The sequence below is a fragment of the Gymnogyps californianus genome, chromosome 3, assembly GCF_018139145.2.
Source record: "Gymnogyps californianus isolate 813 chromosome 3, ASM1813914v2, whole genome shotgun sequence".
Classification (NCBI taxonomy): domain Eukaryota; kingdom Metazoa; phylum Chordata; class Aves; order Accipitriformes; family Cathartidae; genus Gymnogyps; species Gymnogyps californianus.
Window position 1 is genome coordinate 16,312,205 of NC_059473.1, and position 16,803 is coordinate 16,329,007.

The window sequence follows — 16,803 nt, forward strand, 5'->3', positions numbered from 1 at the left end:
GCCTTAAAGTGTCTGTGCATATGTGCATATCAGCCTAGATACAAAGTTGAAAAATGGAGTAGTAAAGGTGCAAAAACTGAAATGCAAAGTATTTCTGTTTATATTTTGTTCAAAGTTTTAGACCTCAAATTGTGTATTCTCCAGCTGAATATTATGGGTCTTGTACATTTTTCTCTAATGCGAGGTGCAGGGGGAACCCAAAACAAGATGATTTTTTTTTCTGGAAGATTTTAGAAATACACAATTACTTCAGGATTTCCCATGCTATTAATTTACTGACATATGGGAAATTGGAAATGAATTGCTAAATGCCCTGCTTTGGGTTCTGTTCAGCATGGCTTGCTGTTCTTTGCATGTCCAGTCATAGGTGATAATTCCTACCAGTAGCCAAAGAAGGATTGTGGTGCTGCCACTGTTTCCTAGTTGCCTGAAGAAATAATTGGACCTAACTTCTTGTGGTTGGTGGTAGGGGTGTTGGTTTTTAAATACATGTATGCTTTAAGGACTATTTTTCTTTGTCAGGATTCAGTGTTATTACAACACATAGGATCTGGAAAAAGGATTATATAAAGATATTGGATTTTTTTTTTGAAGGGTATGGCAAAGCTGAAATACCACAGTACTCTGAGGAGAGGTCTGTCACTAGTGGCACATGTTCCAGGTTGCATGGGGAAGGGATGGAGCTACTGTACAGGAGAAATAGCAATTATTTTTCACAGTTTGGTCAGATGTTAACCCATATTACAGATCTCTGGCTGTGTCCCAGACTCATGGGCTCATGAGTTATTAGCCTATTTTTTAATGAAAGATTCTTGTCCTTGTGATTGTAGAGCATGAAATGGAGTGCTCTGAAGAGTAACTTAGAAGGCAGAGCTTCAGTGAGGCAAATGCTCTTTGAATTAGGGGGCATGGCTACAAGCTGGGTCAATTATACTGGTCTGCAGGCATGTGTGTAGAGAGGTGGGGTCTGGCAAGAGTCAAGGAAAACAGGTAGAGTCAAGTCTGAATTATCCTCATTTGAACTGGTTGCTTTTTAACTAATTAGTAACTCTGGACCAGGACCTTAGTGAAGATAGAATAAAATGAGCTTTCAGTATCACACACATTCATTCCAACCCTCCTTTTTTTTTTTATAAAACTAAGAATGACTGGTCATGAGTTTACTATATAGTGACTTGGTAATACACTGGGAAATACTAATTTTTTTAGGAATTATCTTGTAGCATACCAAATATACAATTACTGAGATTTGCTAAATACCCTTACTGCTACATCCTTTCAAGCTATCTTTAGTATTTAAATAATTTTCTATTTTTTTTAAGGAAATAAAACAATTAATAGTGCTTTTGCCCTAGAAATACTCAGTCTTTGTTCTGGTGTGTGTGTGTGTATACATGTTTATATATATTGCTGATCTTTGGGTTGTGTAGATATAATTGAAGTGTCTGTGCCAAAAAGTCAATTAATGATTGCCTTATTTGGGGGTTTGGACCAGAATGATACAGGAAGTGTCTTTAACTTTTCTGTTTTTTCCCTTGAGTGTGGGCAGTGAGAGGGGTTTCCAATTAGTGAAATTTATAGGTTAGTTATGATTCATCTCCTGAAATCAGCTACATGAATTTGAATTTTTAGTACTGGATGTTTTCCACTAAAATCTTATTAATTTCTGCTTAGTGTTTGGCAAGGATATTGTATTTGTTGTCCAGACGCAGTTTTTCAGCGTGGGCACATGTTGAAGACCTTAAACCTTGAATGTAAGGGATCAGTTAGGACTTTACTTCCATTGACACATATTGGACACTGAGTTGTATGGTTCTGCAAGTTAGATGATGATATTGTAGCAAAAGTAGGGAAGGAAGATATTTCATTGACAGTTAAAAAGGCAATTAAGTGTGTAGAGGTTTTTTAAATGTGGAGCAAGTGTTATTTGACATAGTTTGCATGTGATTACATTTTATTATAACTTTATCTGACTGTGGACAGTGGGGAATGTATAGTCTATATGCTGATCACTGCATGAGCAAGAGGTGCTGCATAGTTCCTGCCTGAAAGAATTTCTAGTCTGTAGCAGGTGTCCTGGTCCTGTTACTGACACTCAAAGTTAAATGCTATGTCTGTTGGCAGTGGTAGTGCTCAGGTAAAATTAAGTATCTGATAATGTGTTGATAGCATATGATGATTGACACTTTTGGATTAGTCTGCTTTAATTGGCTAAATAAGTTTCTAAAAGTTTATTCTAGAACCATAATTAGATATTTTTTGCTTCTGTTATAGGGTTGATAGTTGTTAATTCTTTTAACTAGCTGTAATTTCCCTTGGCTTTCTACTTAAGAGCTTTCTTTATGCACAAACCCCCTAAAAGGGGACAGTCCGGAAAATATCTAAAACATCTTCTCATCTGAGAGATGGTCAACTGTATGGGACTCTTGTCATCGCTTTAATGTGAGTAGAAGTGAGCTCTGAATTTTCAAGTATAAATATGAAAGCTGAGATCCTAAAACTCACTTGCACTGTGAATGAGCCACAGGTTTGAGAAGCCTATTGTGATGCCTAACTCATAAAGAGCAACACAATTGTGTGTCACCTGGTAATAATCTTCACCTGTACAGAATCAGTAAGAATCACTCTGGGTATAGCTGACACCGCATTGTACAAAATACCTATATTTAGAGTATTTTTATGCATCTTATTTCTGTTCATAGGATGAAATGAATGATGGATGAAAATAACACTTATCTACTTAAATCCTAAGGCTTTTTTATTCCTTGTAGGAGAATCATGCAGGTACTTAAGTCTTTTCTCAGAAGGTTTTCTCATCAACCTCAAAACTTGCACTTTATCTTACTGCATAACATGTAGTAACAGAAAAATGTATTTTAAAGTCAAGCTCTTTGATATAGACACAAGAAAGATCTTTACACAAGAGCTGGGATAACAAGAATCCTTCCAATAGTGTGATGTGAACTGTCAAATGGCCCATTTATAAGAACAATAACACAGATTCAGATGGAAGGCAGAGGTTTGCTGTCTGCAGAGTATGCCTACCACAAAGATGGAGTTTGCAAGACCCCTCTGCAGGCAGTCTTCCCTAGTCTTTCCTGTTGAGTTCTTGCTGTTCCTATAAAATGCTTAGGCAATGACATAAAGAGCTAGAGAGACGTTCTTGGTGGGTTTTTGTTTAGGGTAATAGTTCATATACTGGATCCTCCTCCAGTGAGTGGTTACTTGTGCAAAGTGGAACAGTTTTAGCAGAAGCAATAGAGTACACTTAAGACTAGCATATCCCATAGCCTTTGAGTTAGAACAACCTTCTAGCTATCCTAAGAGGTGAGTTTAGCTCTCAGGTAAAGAGATGAGTTGCATCCAAGTCTTGCATGGGTATTTAAACCCCTGAGTTCTCAAATTAAAAGTGAGAAAAGATTATTTTTCTGTCCTCCTCCCCTGTCTGCTTAGTTTTATATTCCTTTGTGTTTTCTTTTGTGTATTGTTATTTGTTATAAGACCTAAAACGAACAGTTTTGACGATTGCAAAGATAACCAAACACTGCTCTTGGGAGGTAGGAGTGGGATTTTCCCCTTCCCCCTTTTCAGAAAGAGTAACTGGAATGAGGTGAGGAGAGAGAATTCACTAGTGGGTTGGCAGCCTGCTTTAATATTTTCTTAAGTGTGTTCATTCTTTGTAGCTAAACTGTGAAAAATGATCAGATCTGTGAAATGTATGTTTCATACCTGTTCTGCCTTTCTGCCTTACTTAATCTAAGTACAATATTTCACTTGGCAAATGCTACTGTTTTAGCTAGTGTTGGCTGTCTTTTGATGCAAGATTTCCCCTGCCTCTGTTCTCCCAAAGCAGACTTACACATAAGGCAGCTGGTAAAGGGAGAGCACTATCAGAGCACTAATATCATTGAGAGTGTCTGGAGCAGAGAACAGCATCAGGATGGGAAATCAAACTCCAGAAGAGAACAGATGATTGCTCCTAATGGGAAGAAATAAGCTAAAGCAGCTGTTTGTATTCGAAAGTATGGGCCTATAGAGGAATGCAGCTTTGTTACTGACTTGGACTTTCAGAAAAAATGCCTGAATTGGAGGTACTGAGGATACATTGTAAATAATTTATGTAGAATATCACTTCTGTTAAGTGGGAAATTTAATGGCTAGCTCGCCATAACACTGGCAGATAAATGGACCTGGGGAGAAAAATTCTTTAGTGTAAAACTGGCTTTTTTAAAGTGATCTTAGACATTGCTTAACTGTGGCAACAGAAATAAATAGAATCCTTGATACAGAAGGAACAACTGTGGTCCTTCAGCTTTGACCTCTGAAAATGAGGCTATGGTTATACACTGTACAGAATCTGTATTGTATTTACATGTTTTCAATTTATCTGCCATCAGTCTCAATGTATAAGAGTCATTTTGAGGGCTGCATGACAAAAGGATTCTCATTATTTGTTTAACCTTGGTCATATGTTCTTGTGAGCCCACTTTCTCTAATCTTTGTTAGATGCATGCCCTGTCATTATGCATGGTGAACTTTGTGATCCTACCGAGTGTCAGGAACTATAAATGTAAAAGAACGAAGTGATTAGAAAAGTATGTCTTTTGATCTGCAGAAATACAAAATATTCAAGAGCACCTGTTTTGAAGAGCCAATGACTTAAGATCGAAGCCTTGCTGTCTAATCTTCCTTTCCTACTGAAAGGAAGTGAGGTAGCAGATGTCACTAAAAGTGAGGTACTTCAGTGTAATTGCATCATCATTCTCTGCATGCTTAACCATAATGCTCTTCCTAGCATGGAAAGGTAGCCTAATAAGAGAGGTTCTGATCTTTTATAAAAAAAAAAAAATAGAGCTTTCTGTATATAGGCTGAAACTTCAAATATTTTTCTGAGGCTATACAAGCCTTTTTATCCTCATAGGTCTGGCTTTGAGTGTTTAATGTATGATAAAGGTGATCTAGTACTGTTTCTTGGTATGTAGACTATTGAACAAGACTGAACTGAGCTAGGAGAAGGTAAGTAACAGGACAATGTGTGTAGAAAGTCCATAGTCTTGCTCTGTCTTTTGTAGGTTTTGAAAAGCTGATATTAATAGATGTGACTGTACTGAATATCTGTGCAGGTTTTTCTTATGAATGGATGAGGTTGGATGGGACCTCTGGAGGTCATAGTGTTCATTCAGCCCCTCTGCTCAAGCAGAGTCACCTAGAGCTAGTTGCCCAGGACTATGTCCAGGTGGCTTTTGAGTATCTCCAAGGATGGAGACTCCACAACTTCTCTGGGCAACCTATGCCAGTGCTCAGTCACCCTCACAGTAAAAAAAAAAAAAAAAAGTGTCCTGATGTTCAGACAGCACCTCCTGTGTTCCTATTTATGCCCACTGCCTCTGGTTCTGTCACTGGCCGCCACTGAAAAGAACCTGGCTCCATCTTCTTTACACCTTCACTTCAGGTATTCATATACACTAAGAAGATCCTCCCCAAGCCTTTTCTAGGCTTAACAGTCCCAGCTCTCTCAGCCTTTCTTTATATGAGATGCTCAAGTCCCTTAATCATTTTAGTGGCCCTTTTTTTTTGACTCTCAAGTAGCTCCGTATCACTCTTGTAGCGTGGAGCCCAGACCTGGTCTACAGCATTCCAGGTATGGCCTCACCAGTACTGCATAGAGGGGAAGTATCACCTCCCTTGATCTGCTGGCAATGCTTTACCTAATGTAGCCCAGGATACCCTTAACCTTCTTTGTGGTAAGGGCACCTTGTTGGCTCACGTTCAACTTGGTGTTCACCAGGACCCCAGGTCCTTTTCTGCCAAGGTGCTTTCCAGATGACCATTCCCAGCATGTGCTGGTACATGGGGTTGTTCTTCCCCAGGTGCAGGACTTTGCACTTTTGTTTAACTTTGAGGTTCCTGTCAGCCCACTTCTTCAGCTTGTCAAGGTCCCTCTGGATGGCAGCATGACCCTCTGGCATATCAGCCACTCCTCCCAGTTTTGTGCCATCAGTAAGTTTGAGGGTGTGCTCTGCCGCATCATCCAGATCATTAATGAAAATGTTAAACAAGACTGGACCAAATATTGATCCCATGGTACACTGCTAGTTCCTGGCCTCCACCTAGGCTTTGTACCACTGATCACCACCCTTTGGGCCCAGCCATTCAGCCAATTTTCAGTCCACTCACTGTCTACTTGTCCAGCCCATACATCAATGGCTTGTCTATGAGGATCTTATGGGAGACAGTGTCATAAGGCATTACTGAAGTCCAGGTAGACTTAAGTACTTCTAGAAGCCCTGTTTGCCTTTGACATTCCTCACCTGATTCAGTTCCAGGTCGGCTTTGGCTTTTCTAACCACATCTCTGCATGTAGATGGTGTCTCTGTGTCCCTTCGTCCACCTTTTGTGTACTTTCCTTCTATGTTTGAGTCTCGAAACACACATTTGATTCCTGAATATCTCAGACTGTCTGTGATGGATGCCTGCTTCTATGAGCTTCTGTTTGTGGATACAGATAGAGTATTCTGTGGTGTCAAACATACTTTTACATTATACAGAATTAAGTATTTGACTGTTCTGTTGCCTTTCCTAAATGCAAGAAGCTGTGGCTGAAGTCCTAGCAGTCCCACGCCATTTGCACTAGCCTTACAGATGATGCTCCAGACTCAGACTTTATTTTAACGTTCTAATTACTGTATTTGCTTGATGGGTTGGTAACATTCAGAAACCTGTAATGCAAAAGGTAAATTCAAGAGGTGTTAAGCTGTCTTCTTCCTGAATGGCTCTTAATAGTCTTTTTTAAATACTTTTTGACTTCATATAAAATACAGCCTAAAAATGCAGTGAGGTAACCAAACTTCCCAATGCCATAAAACCAACATCTAGTGACTTCATCAGAGTCCAACTGTGGAACTTGCAGCTACAAAGCTGAACACTTAAACAGATATATGCTAGTAAATCACACTGAAAATACTGTTTTCTGCCCACCACTGGGTGATAGTAACACAAAAGTTGATTGGCTGGTGGTTTTTTTGGTAGTATTGTGTTTTTTTGGGGGGGGGGGGGGGGGGGGGGTGTTTGGTTTTGGTTTTTGTTTTTTTTTTTTTAAGGGTTGGATAGGTGACTTTGCCTCAGTGAAGATCTTGCTTGAAGACCTCCACTTGTTTAAAAAAAATCAAATCTTTCCCAAGCTATCTGTAGCTCCTGATTACTGTTCTACATATACTGTATTTTTTCTCACTTAGATTCTGCTTAATGAGAAAGTAGTCTTCAGTGTCAGAGGTCTTGACGCTATTTATAGGATTGCTATATTAGAGAAGAACATTGTCTTTGGGATAATAAGCACTGTTTATCAAGTGATTATAAGAGTATTACAGCGATCATTTCAATGTACAGAATTATGCTTCTCCAACTGATTTACTAGTGGACTTTTAAATACTTATATTGAACTTTGGCATGTTGGTTTTATATATAAAAAATTACATTAACTAGATTAATTTGTTTTTTGTTTTAAATACTCATCTTCTGAAGCAAAAAAAAACATTCTACTGTGTTAAGGTTTGTTAATAAATACAATAATGTATCTTGTGTTGTGCAAGTTGTGTTTAATAACTCATCCACACGATGTAAGAGTATGTGCTAACCAGTCCTTTAGTAATTTGAGATACCTTGGTGGTGCTAGAAAATTTGATGCTATTACAAATTTCACCATGGCACATACATAGGGACAATATTGTCCCTATGTTGTTTTTTCTGTTAGTTTTTCTTTTATTTTTTAAAGTACTTCTAGAAGCTTCTAAATAGAAAAAGTTTAAAAACAGCAACACAAACCAGTTCTAATAAAAAATAAGATTAAGTACTAATTTGCTGCTTATACACATGCCATTGCCTCTTACACTTCTTTCAGTCACTGCAGTGACAGATTAATAAGACACTAGATTTGGATGTTTTTGTGTTACTGGCAAATATAGACATGAGTATTTAGTTTACAAAAGCTGCTGCTGGGTGTTCAGGCCAAGAAAAGGTGGTGTGAGAGGTGCTGCTAACATCTGAAAGTCACTACAGTAGAATTCGCTTATTCCTCCTGGTTTAAGAATTTATGGAATAACTAAGTTTATAGGCTTTATCTTTCCATCCTAGGAAACTGGCTCTCTTATGTAATATTTTTAATCAATTAAATGCTAACCTTTACACAATAAATACCCAGTTATTTCAAAGGTATGAGTCTAAATAGCAAATCACTTTTATTACTAAGTATGCAGTAGCTCTTGCTTACAAAGCCTGTGGGTTTGAAGAAATTGTAAGGGATTAGTAATGATGTTCCCCCTTCCTTCTCCCAAGTAGCACTTTTAAAGGGAATCAGTACCCAATTCAAAGGCTGAAACTACATATATTATAAAGGTTTGTATATACATGCATAATTGTAGTAAAATTAACCCCAATGGTTTCATTTCTAGTGGGCTAGGAAAAAAAAAATAGCTGAAGAGCTGAGAGTCCTCATAGGACCTCTCTATTGTCAGTTGGTGCTTGAACAGTACTCAGAGGCTTTAGAGTTTAACACTAATGTATAGTTACTGAAACAGCAGAGAGGTACATATTAAAAGCTGCGGTGTCCATAGTGAAGTTCAGTTTGTTGTGGCAGAGCAAGGCACATGGCATGCCATCTTCAGTGCTAGTCTTAGGGGATTCCACCCAATGTTAAATCAAACTGGGAGGGAATCATCAGCATTTTTTGCTTAGACTTGCTTTGAGGAGAAAGACCCTTACAGGGTCTATAAAAGAAACTGTGTGACTGGAAGAAATAACATTCCTCTCCCTCACCCCCCAAAAGCTCTATACTTGATGTCCATAAAACCTTCTGCAGTTTTTTAGGTATAAAACATTAATGAACTTGTGCTTTGAGATAGTTTCAGTATAACTTTATTCAGTATTGCAAGTCTGAATTTTACATGTTAGCCCTAAACTTAATTACTGCTATCCAACAAAAAAATTTGCCATCCTGATTTTTACAGTCTGGACAAGGACGAATAATAGCTTCTGAAGAGTTGTAAAGTATAGCCATGCTAGCAGGAGCTGCTTCATTTTTGTGTGTGTCTTCAAGAGAAGATGGTAAAAAGCCTCTTGCAAATGATACTGATGAGGAAAGAGAAACAAAGCAAAGGCCTCCTGAGAATTACAGCATCTGGGCTTCAAAAATGCTGAAATAAAGCTCTGAAGGAATTGTAAATCTGAAAAAAAGAAAGATGAGAGGCCTGCAGTAGAAGTAGTAACAGACTCTAAATTAGATTTGAGTAGCTATAATGATAGGGCAATATATAAAAGCAATTTTGAGACGTGTTGCTGGGAGAAGAGGCTACTAATCTTTGTCATGGCTCTAGACATAAAATACTGAAACTTTAGTGCTTTTCAGAACTCTTTCTATTATCCATAAATGTTTAAATATATAGGAAAGATGCTGTATGTGAGTCTCCTACAGGTTTTGAGACAGATGCTTGTTTGGTGGACCTGGTCAGAAGTCCATAGGTTTCAGTGAATGGTAATCTTCTCCAGCAGGATATCTTAATTGGGGGAAGTTCTCCAAAACACTATGTGATTATGCTACAGAAGCATTATATCCAAGCTGGCTGATAGTCAAAATTTAAATAAAACCTGCCTACACTCAGTACCAGAGAATCTTGCTGCATCAACACTGTATTTGTTTCAAAGTGATTTGGATGATTGCGCTGCTGATTTACTCAGTGTCTTTGGAATTGCTTTGTTAGTGTAACTTGGCACAAATTTAAACCTCTGGGTATTTCTGAATATCACTCTTCACTCATCTCTGCCAATGGAGTAAGACAGGCTTTTCCAATGAAATATTTTAAATACCTGGTACTCATAATCAGAGAGGGCATTTCTTCATAGCTCATTTGTTTTATATAGGCTGTCAAAGTGAATTACAGAGCTTTCATGGAGAGAGCATGTTGGGCCTTATAACTGAGGCAGCTGGAGAATGTACGGAGGTACTTTTGCTGTGTTTTCAAGAGAGAAATAATACTTTTGATTAAATACAGCAACCTTAAGTACCATATCTGTAAATTAATGCAGAACTCATTTATAATAGAGTTTTCCTTAAATGTAATGAAGGCTTTAACTCACAAGTAGTTAATGAGCATATAGATCTTTCATTCTTCATGAGAAACCCTTGAAGTTGGCTGAAGTGGTACCTCTAATGTTGGGTGAGAGAATTTTGGCCTGGGAGTTAGGGTTGCTATCCAGTTGTTATACTGTGAGAATGAAAGCAGAAACAAACTTAGAGAGAGGTTTTTTTGAGTCTGCTAGGAGGGCATGCTGATAGTAAACATACTTGACTAAGTCCATTAGCTACCTAGTCATAGTGAGACCCTACCTGGAGTAGTGCATCCAGTTCTGGGGTCCCTAGTACAAGACAGACATGGTTAGAATGGGTCCAGAGGATGAAGGCTGAGAGTGTTGGGATTGTTCAGCCTGGAGAAGAGAAGGCTTGGGGGAGATCTTATTGTGGCCTATCAATACATAAAGAGGGCTTATAAGAAAGACTGAGAGACGCTTGAAAGACACTACAGACACAAAGCCTGTAGTGACAGGACAAGGGGCAATGGTTTTAAACTAAAAGAGGGTAGATTTGGATTGGACATAAGGAAGAAATTTTTTATGATGAGGGTGTTAAGGCACTAGAGCAGGTTGACCAGAGAATATGGGGATGCCCCATCCCTGGAAGTGTGCAAGGCCAGGTTGGATGGGGTTTTGAGCAACCTGATCTAGTGGAAGATGTCCCTGCCTGCAGCAGGGAGGTTGGACTATATCTTTAAAAGTCCCTTCCAACCCAACAATCAAAACTGTTCTATGATTTCCAGAAAGGATTAGGCAGCAAGAATGATGATGTCATGTTGCGCACTACTGTTCGTGTAATCCTTTTTTAAAGTTTGTCTTGTCTTCCCCTCCCACCTCCTCATCCCCCTGCTAGATATCATTCCTGTACCGATGACATTCCTGTACTTCCCAGGTTGCTACTAAGTACTGTGCTTAGTATTTGACACTTGGTTTATTTTTACATACAGAATGGCCTTCTCAAGCAGACTTGGTAGTTGCTTTCATCTCACTTTGACCATACTGTCTTTATACAGCCTCATTAAAATTATGAGTTGCTTTTAAACAGTTATGTTTTGTTGTGTTTAAATTGCACATTTGTGATGCCTTTATGGAAATTGTAACTTGAATATGGGTATCAAGCTATAAGATTATCCTCTAAGAAAGGAGACACCAGAATAACTTTTTAGCTAAATGAGGGATCACAGATTACTCATTTGTCAAGTTTAAATTGGAAAGTGCTTAAATCCACAGGTAAGGGCAAAAACAAGTAGCCTTACAAAAAGCAGAATTTAATGATCAACAATGTGTTGGACAGCAATCCATATTTCTCATGATTTTTCTGAAATACCATTATTCTCTTGAAATTGTGGGGCTTTCAATTTGAGGGTGTTTTTAGAGGTAGTCTTTAACAGCTTGTTAATCTCTAACAGTAAGCATGTCTCTCTCCTTTCTTCCCTTCATGCCACTTGCATTGTGCTCCTTTGAAGTTCTTACAGGAGAAGCATATGGTTGGTTTAGAAGTAGGTTGAGAGAGGGAAAGAATTTTCTTCAAGGTGATAGGTTTGTACTCACATCTGTAAAAACTGTGATTGCTCCAGATCAGTTTGTGTTGCTGGGAGATTTGATTTCTCTCAGGTCAGTTCTAAGCTTCCCTGTTGATTTGAGTAGCTTCAAGTCTTTACATCCTTTTATGATTCCTTACTGTGTAAAAGAAACCTCTTTGCTGTGTCTTGGCATGCTTGCATGTCAGAACAGAGTGTAGTAGGGAGATGCTCTAACTAGTCATAGTTGAGCCACCTCAGGTACCAAAAGCTTCTAACCATGACAGCATGGATCTCTGCATGATTTATTTACTCCTACCCTCATAAGCTTTGTAATGCTGTAGTCAGGCTTGTCAGGAAGATGACTCGTTTCTTCTTTTTGTGGAATCTGGGGCTTATAATGCTGTCTTTGCCATAGTAAGATGGGTCATCTTAAAATCAAGAAGGATGCAAAATAGAAAGCTTAAGTTTGAGGAACTGACCTGCTCTGGAGCTGTAATAATGCATCTGTTTGAAACTTGGTGGTGAGAGCAAAGGAGTTGGGTAGTTTCTAATGGGACAACACTGGGCTACACTGGCTTCTGTAAGACAGACAAACTGGTGTGACCAGCTTGTGTCGCAGAACATGGACTTCTCTTTCTGCATGCATAGTCACATAGTCCTCAGGGAAACGTGGTTTTTTGTTTTAGGTTTGTTTTTTTTTTTAAACCAAAGGGTCTCATCTATATCATCTGAGTATTATTTAGAAGGATTGTCACTTTACAAACAGCTTCTTAGCCAGACAGGGAAAAATGAATGTGGCTTCTCTTCCATCTTTACAAACTTAGAGATGTGTAATAATTCATTTTCAAATATAATTGTGAGATTCCTGTCCACGATTACTTGTTAAGGAATTATAACAGCACAAGTAGAAGAACAAAAATTTAGTATTTTTATATATAATATACATATATAAAAACCTAATGTTCCACAAAAATCTTTCAAAGTTCTGAATTCCAGATAGTCCAAGAAACCCTCAAGCTAAAATCCTGTAAGTATTTATAGTTTGGTCATATGCTCCTCTATTTTGTATGTGTGAAGGAAATGAATTTTTCGTGTACTTACTATTTTATTTCACTAAGCAATAGATGTTTGAGAAGACATGCATTGAGCAAACTGGAAAGAAAATTAGTTCTAGTTTTCTTAGGTATTTGATTCTTGGGAGCTACATTCTGAACAATTTCTGTTAATTATTTTTAAAGTAAGGGATGAAACCATCTGTCTCCTTCTAATTAAGATTTTTTTTTTAGAACCAAAACCATTAGATTTTTTCTTTTTTTGAAACTGAAAAATCCCTGGAAAAAATGCACCCTCTGCAGTTCTTATTTAACAATGAGTGCTGTGTAGCTGAGCATCTGCTTCCTCTTTCAGTCCCACTAAAGGCATTGGTAAAGCTATTTCCTACATATCTTGGAGTCTGAGTGCCAGAATATGGTGTTAGAAATAAGACTTATTAAGGATGTTTCTCTGTATTCCTTTACTTTCTATATATAAAATGTTATTTCTGCGGAGCTATTCCTGTCATTGCCGGCAAAATACTAGTTTAGTCATGCAGTCTGTACAGACTTGTTTGTTTCTGATATTTTTTATTGAAATGGGAAAAATATATTTTCATAGAAGCTGTCCAGTTGCTTGTTTCCCAAATTCAGAAATTTAACAGCTGTGAGCAGGATAAACACATGTCTAAGTCAGATCCTTCCAGGAAAAAAAAATCCTCCCTCCTAAAAGATGTTATTGCATTAAAACAATATAGAATAACTTAAAAACTGTGCTAAACTACTAATATTCACACAATTAAAACATGTCTAATGGTCTTATAATAAAGGTAGTAAGTAGTAGAACTTGAATTTGCCTGGCAACAGGCTCTGTATTACTCTCTTACTTTTTTAGATGGTATGAAACTAAGCTTCAGGTTTTTAGAAATATTAGTACTTTGTCTTAAAATGGGATTAACAGACAGAATCAGTATGAAGAAATATTCTGTTTTCAGCTACAACTAGAAAAAAAAAAATACTGATCTTAACTGGATCAGACATGGAGCTCTTCCAAGACGGACTCCTTTTTTCAGATCCTTGGTTAGTATGCTTACTGTATAGCTACTGGAGGTTTTCTTGCATTAAAGGCTGGCTGTTCTATGCCATGTTTTTAAATGACACATTGGCTAACCACAGAAAACTGTGTGGTTGATGGATTCTTATCATGTTCCCTTACACTTTTATTCTTAGCAGTAAATTATCAAAGAAGGGTTTTGACTTTTAATTCCTGATGCACAGCTGCAGTGAGATTGGAATGTATCTATTGATGAGTTATTTTTAACTAGTTGGCAATGACTTTGAAGCCAAAATATTTTATTGACAAAATAGTACCTTATTTTTAAAAACAATGAAATTCCTTTTACACTTCTTCATTATCAGGAGGTATTTATTTCAAGAAAACTATAATGAAGGTTTTCTGCAATAAAGAATTAACATGAGAAAAGAGGGAAAGGCAAGACTGAAGGGAGGAAACCCAGAACAGTTGTGTTTGGTTTTCTGTGTGTTCTCTATAAAGCCTGGCTGGATAATAGAGAACACTGCAAGTTAACGTCTCTTAGTGAGTGTTTCAGAGAGACTTGGACTGTGGATTTTTTTACTGTTTCTGGCTATATACTCCTGACTCCCCTATTTCACTTGATGTTTCCAAATCGCAAACATTAAAACTTACAGGAGAAACATTGGGAGGAGGATCTTGGGATTGTTGGTGGAAGTTTTCAGAAACATGTTACTCTTTTTTTTTTTTTTTCTCAAACAATGTGGATTCCAGTTACAGCTTCATGCTCCTTTGATTGTAAATCCATGAAAACTCAAGCTGATGCCAGAAATATTTAGCTGCTGATGGTAGCCACAATGATTTTCTGTAGCAGCTGCCTTCTGACCGTTCTGTCACAGTCAAGTGCAACAAGCAAGATGAATCAAGGTAAAACTAAATTTAGGGTAATATCAGATTTAAGGTTTGCATGATAACATAATTTTGGGAAGCTTCCTTGTCTTCCCTATCAGCACTCTTTGTTACAATGGTGTGTAACAAAGGATGTACTAAATATTAGTGATGTACAGAAAGCATGGTGGGGGAGGGGATGGCAACCACAAATTCACATTAAGTACTTGGAAAAATGAGCTTTTCTCTTTCTGGTATCAAGCTCGATTCCCACAAATGCCTTACTTCCTGTGCTTGCTTTTCTTTATAAACGCATCCTATTCTGTTCTGCTAAAGATGCCTACAAATAGGCAAAAGTGATTAACTCACTGGTGAGGTGAGGGCTATTTTAAACACGGAAAGAAAGCATAACTTTTTTCCCCTCTTATCCTCCATGCAGTGAACAGATGCAGTTCTGGCAAAAATGTTTGTAAGACAGATACTTAAGCCTAAACAGATGATAATCCTCTGCATAATACCTTGAGTTTGTGTTGTGGTTTAACCGCAGCTGGCAACTAAGCCCCACACAGCTGCTTGCTCACTCTTCCCTAGTGGGATGGGGGAGAGAATCAGAAGAGTAACAGTGAGAAAACTTGTGGGTTGAGATAAAGACAGTTTAATAGGTAAAGCAAAAACCACATGCACAAGCAAAGCAAAACAAGGAATTCATTCACTACTTCCCATTGGCAGGCAGGTGTTCAGCCATCTCCAGGAAAGCAGGGCTCCATCATGTGTAACAGTTACTTGGGAAGACAAATGCCATCCCCTTCCTTCTTCCCCCATCTTCATACGCTGAGCATGATGTCATATGGTATCAGTTGGGGTCAGCTGTCCTGGCTGTGTCCCCTCCCAACTTCTTGTGCACCCCCAGTCTACTTACTGGTGGGGTGGTGTGAGAAGCAGAAAAGGCTTTGACTCCGTGTAAGCACTGCTCAGCAGTAAGGAAAACATTCCTGTATTATCAATGCTGTTTCCAGCACAAATGCAAAACATAGCCCTATACTAGCAACTACAAAGAAAATTAACTCCATCCCAGCCAAAACCAGCACAGTTTGTTACAGTATTAGTGCTGATTATAGTACCCACTAACTGATTAGCTAACAATGAGCTAGACTAAATATTGCAGGTGATCATAGGAAAGGGTATAGCGTAAAGTTTAAATTCTTACGTTTTAGAGGGATTTTGTTGAGAGCTACTCTCAAAGCTTTTTTACATATGCAGTAGCTATCACTTGCATTGACAGCATATTGGGGAATGGATTCTCTTAGTGCATGTTACTCTCAGGAACCATTTTCCCTCTCTTGCTCAGTGTATTTAGAGCACTGAATGATGAAGATGAGCTGCACCTGACCTGACTCAGAAGGTAAATTATTAGTTGCTTTGAAAGATATTCCCATTTCCAATGCATTGTTGACTTAACTGTTACCAAGGCTACATGTGAAGCTATACTATTTTTTCCCTGTTTATTTTTCAACATGCAGTAGAATGCATCAAAGTGTTGGTGAGATGATGATTGCCAATGTGTCTGTGGGTGGGGAAAATAAAAAATGGGGTCAGATGCATTTCACGGCCTGTTTTTTCTCTGAAGTTGCTACTCCCTTAGTTTCTACTGTTTGACTTTACTGTTAGCCAGTGTATCCAGTTTCCCATTTCTATATACCAGTATTCATTCTTCCAGTGCAAGGGATGGGGTTGTTGGGGGGAGGGGGTGTGTGGGAAGCCCTTAATGGCTTTTATGGCTCATTTCAGCACGAGGTTGAGGAACAAAAAGAAATACCATATCCATGTTAGACACCAGAAGTCTAGGAGCCATATCAGCGGATGTGAATGCAGACCTTGAAGACACCAGGGCAGTTGTGCAGCATACTACTTTGTGAAGAGTATTTAAAGCCAGAGTTATGGGAGGGGATGCCTGTGGAAAAGTGTCCTTCAAGGGCACTCCGGTGGTTTCTCCCTCTGTTTTGTAAGTAAGTGTGGCCTGGAAAAAGGTGGATGTGGAATTCCTCTTAATCTTGTAGTGTTGCAGCTGTGGCAGGGAACTTTGCCATCATAGAGTGTGGAGAAATCAGAAGTCACTTCCCCCCCCTCTTTCTTTTGTTAGCCTTAGCTTGAGCATCTGTGAGAGAGTAATTAGATGGGTAGACCTACTATGCAAGGAGTACACTGT

The 16,803-nt window shown here is 38.4% G+C and overlaps 1 protein-coding gene across 23 annotated transcripts in view; it reads left to right on the forward strand.

The window, feature by feature from the left end:
- The window catches only part of NRXN1 (neurexin 1), a 729,374-nt gene that overhangs the window by 182,611 nt on the left and 529,960 nt on the right, over window positions 1–16,803 (forward strand). For 4 of the 23 annotated variants that reach the window (XM_050893192.1, XM_050893196.1, XM_050893199.1 and 1 more), the window contains exon 7: window positions 8,577–8,599. The exons of the other annotated variants lie outside the window; for them this stretch is intronic. In XM_050893192.1, the coding sequence (XP_050749149.1) occupies window positions 8,577–8,599 (23 nt within the window). The remainder of the gene's footprint in view (window positions 1–8,576; window positions 8,600–16,803) is intronic. 23 annotated transcript variants of the gene reach the window in all.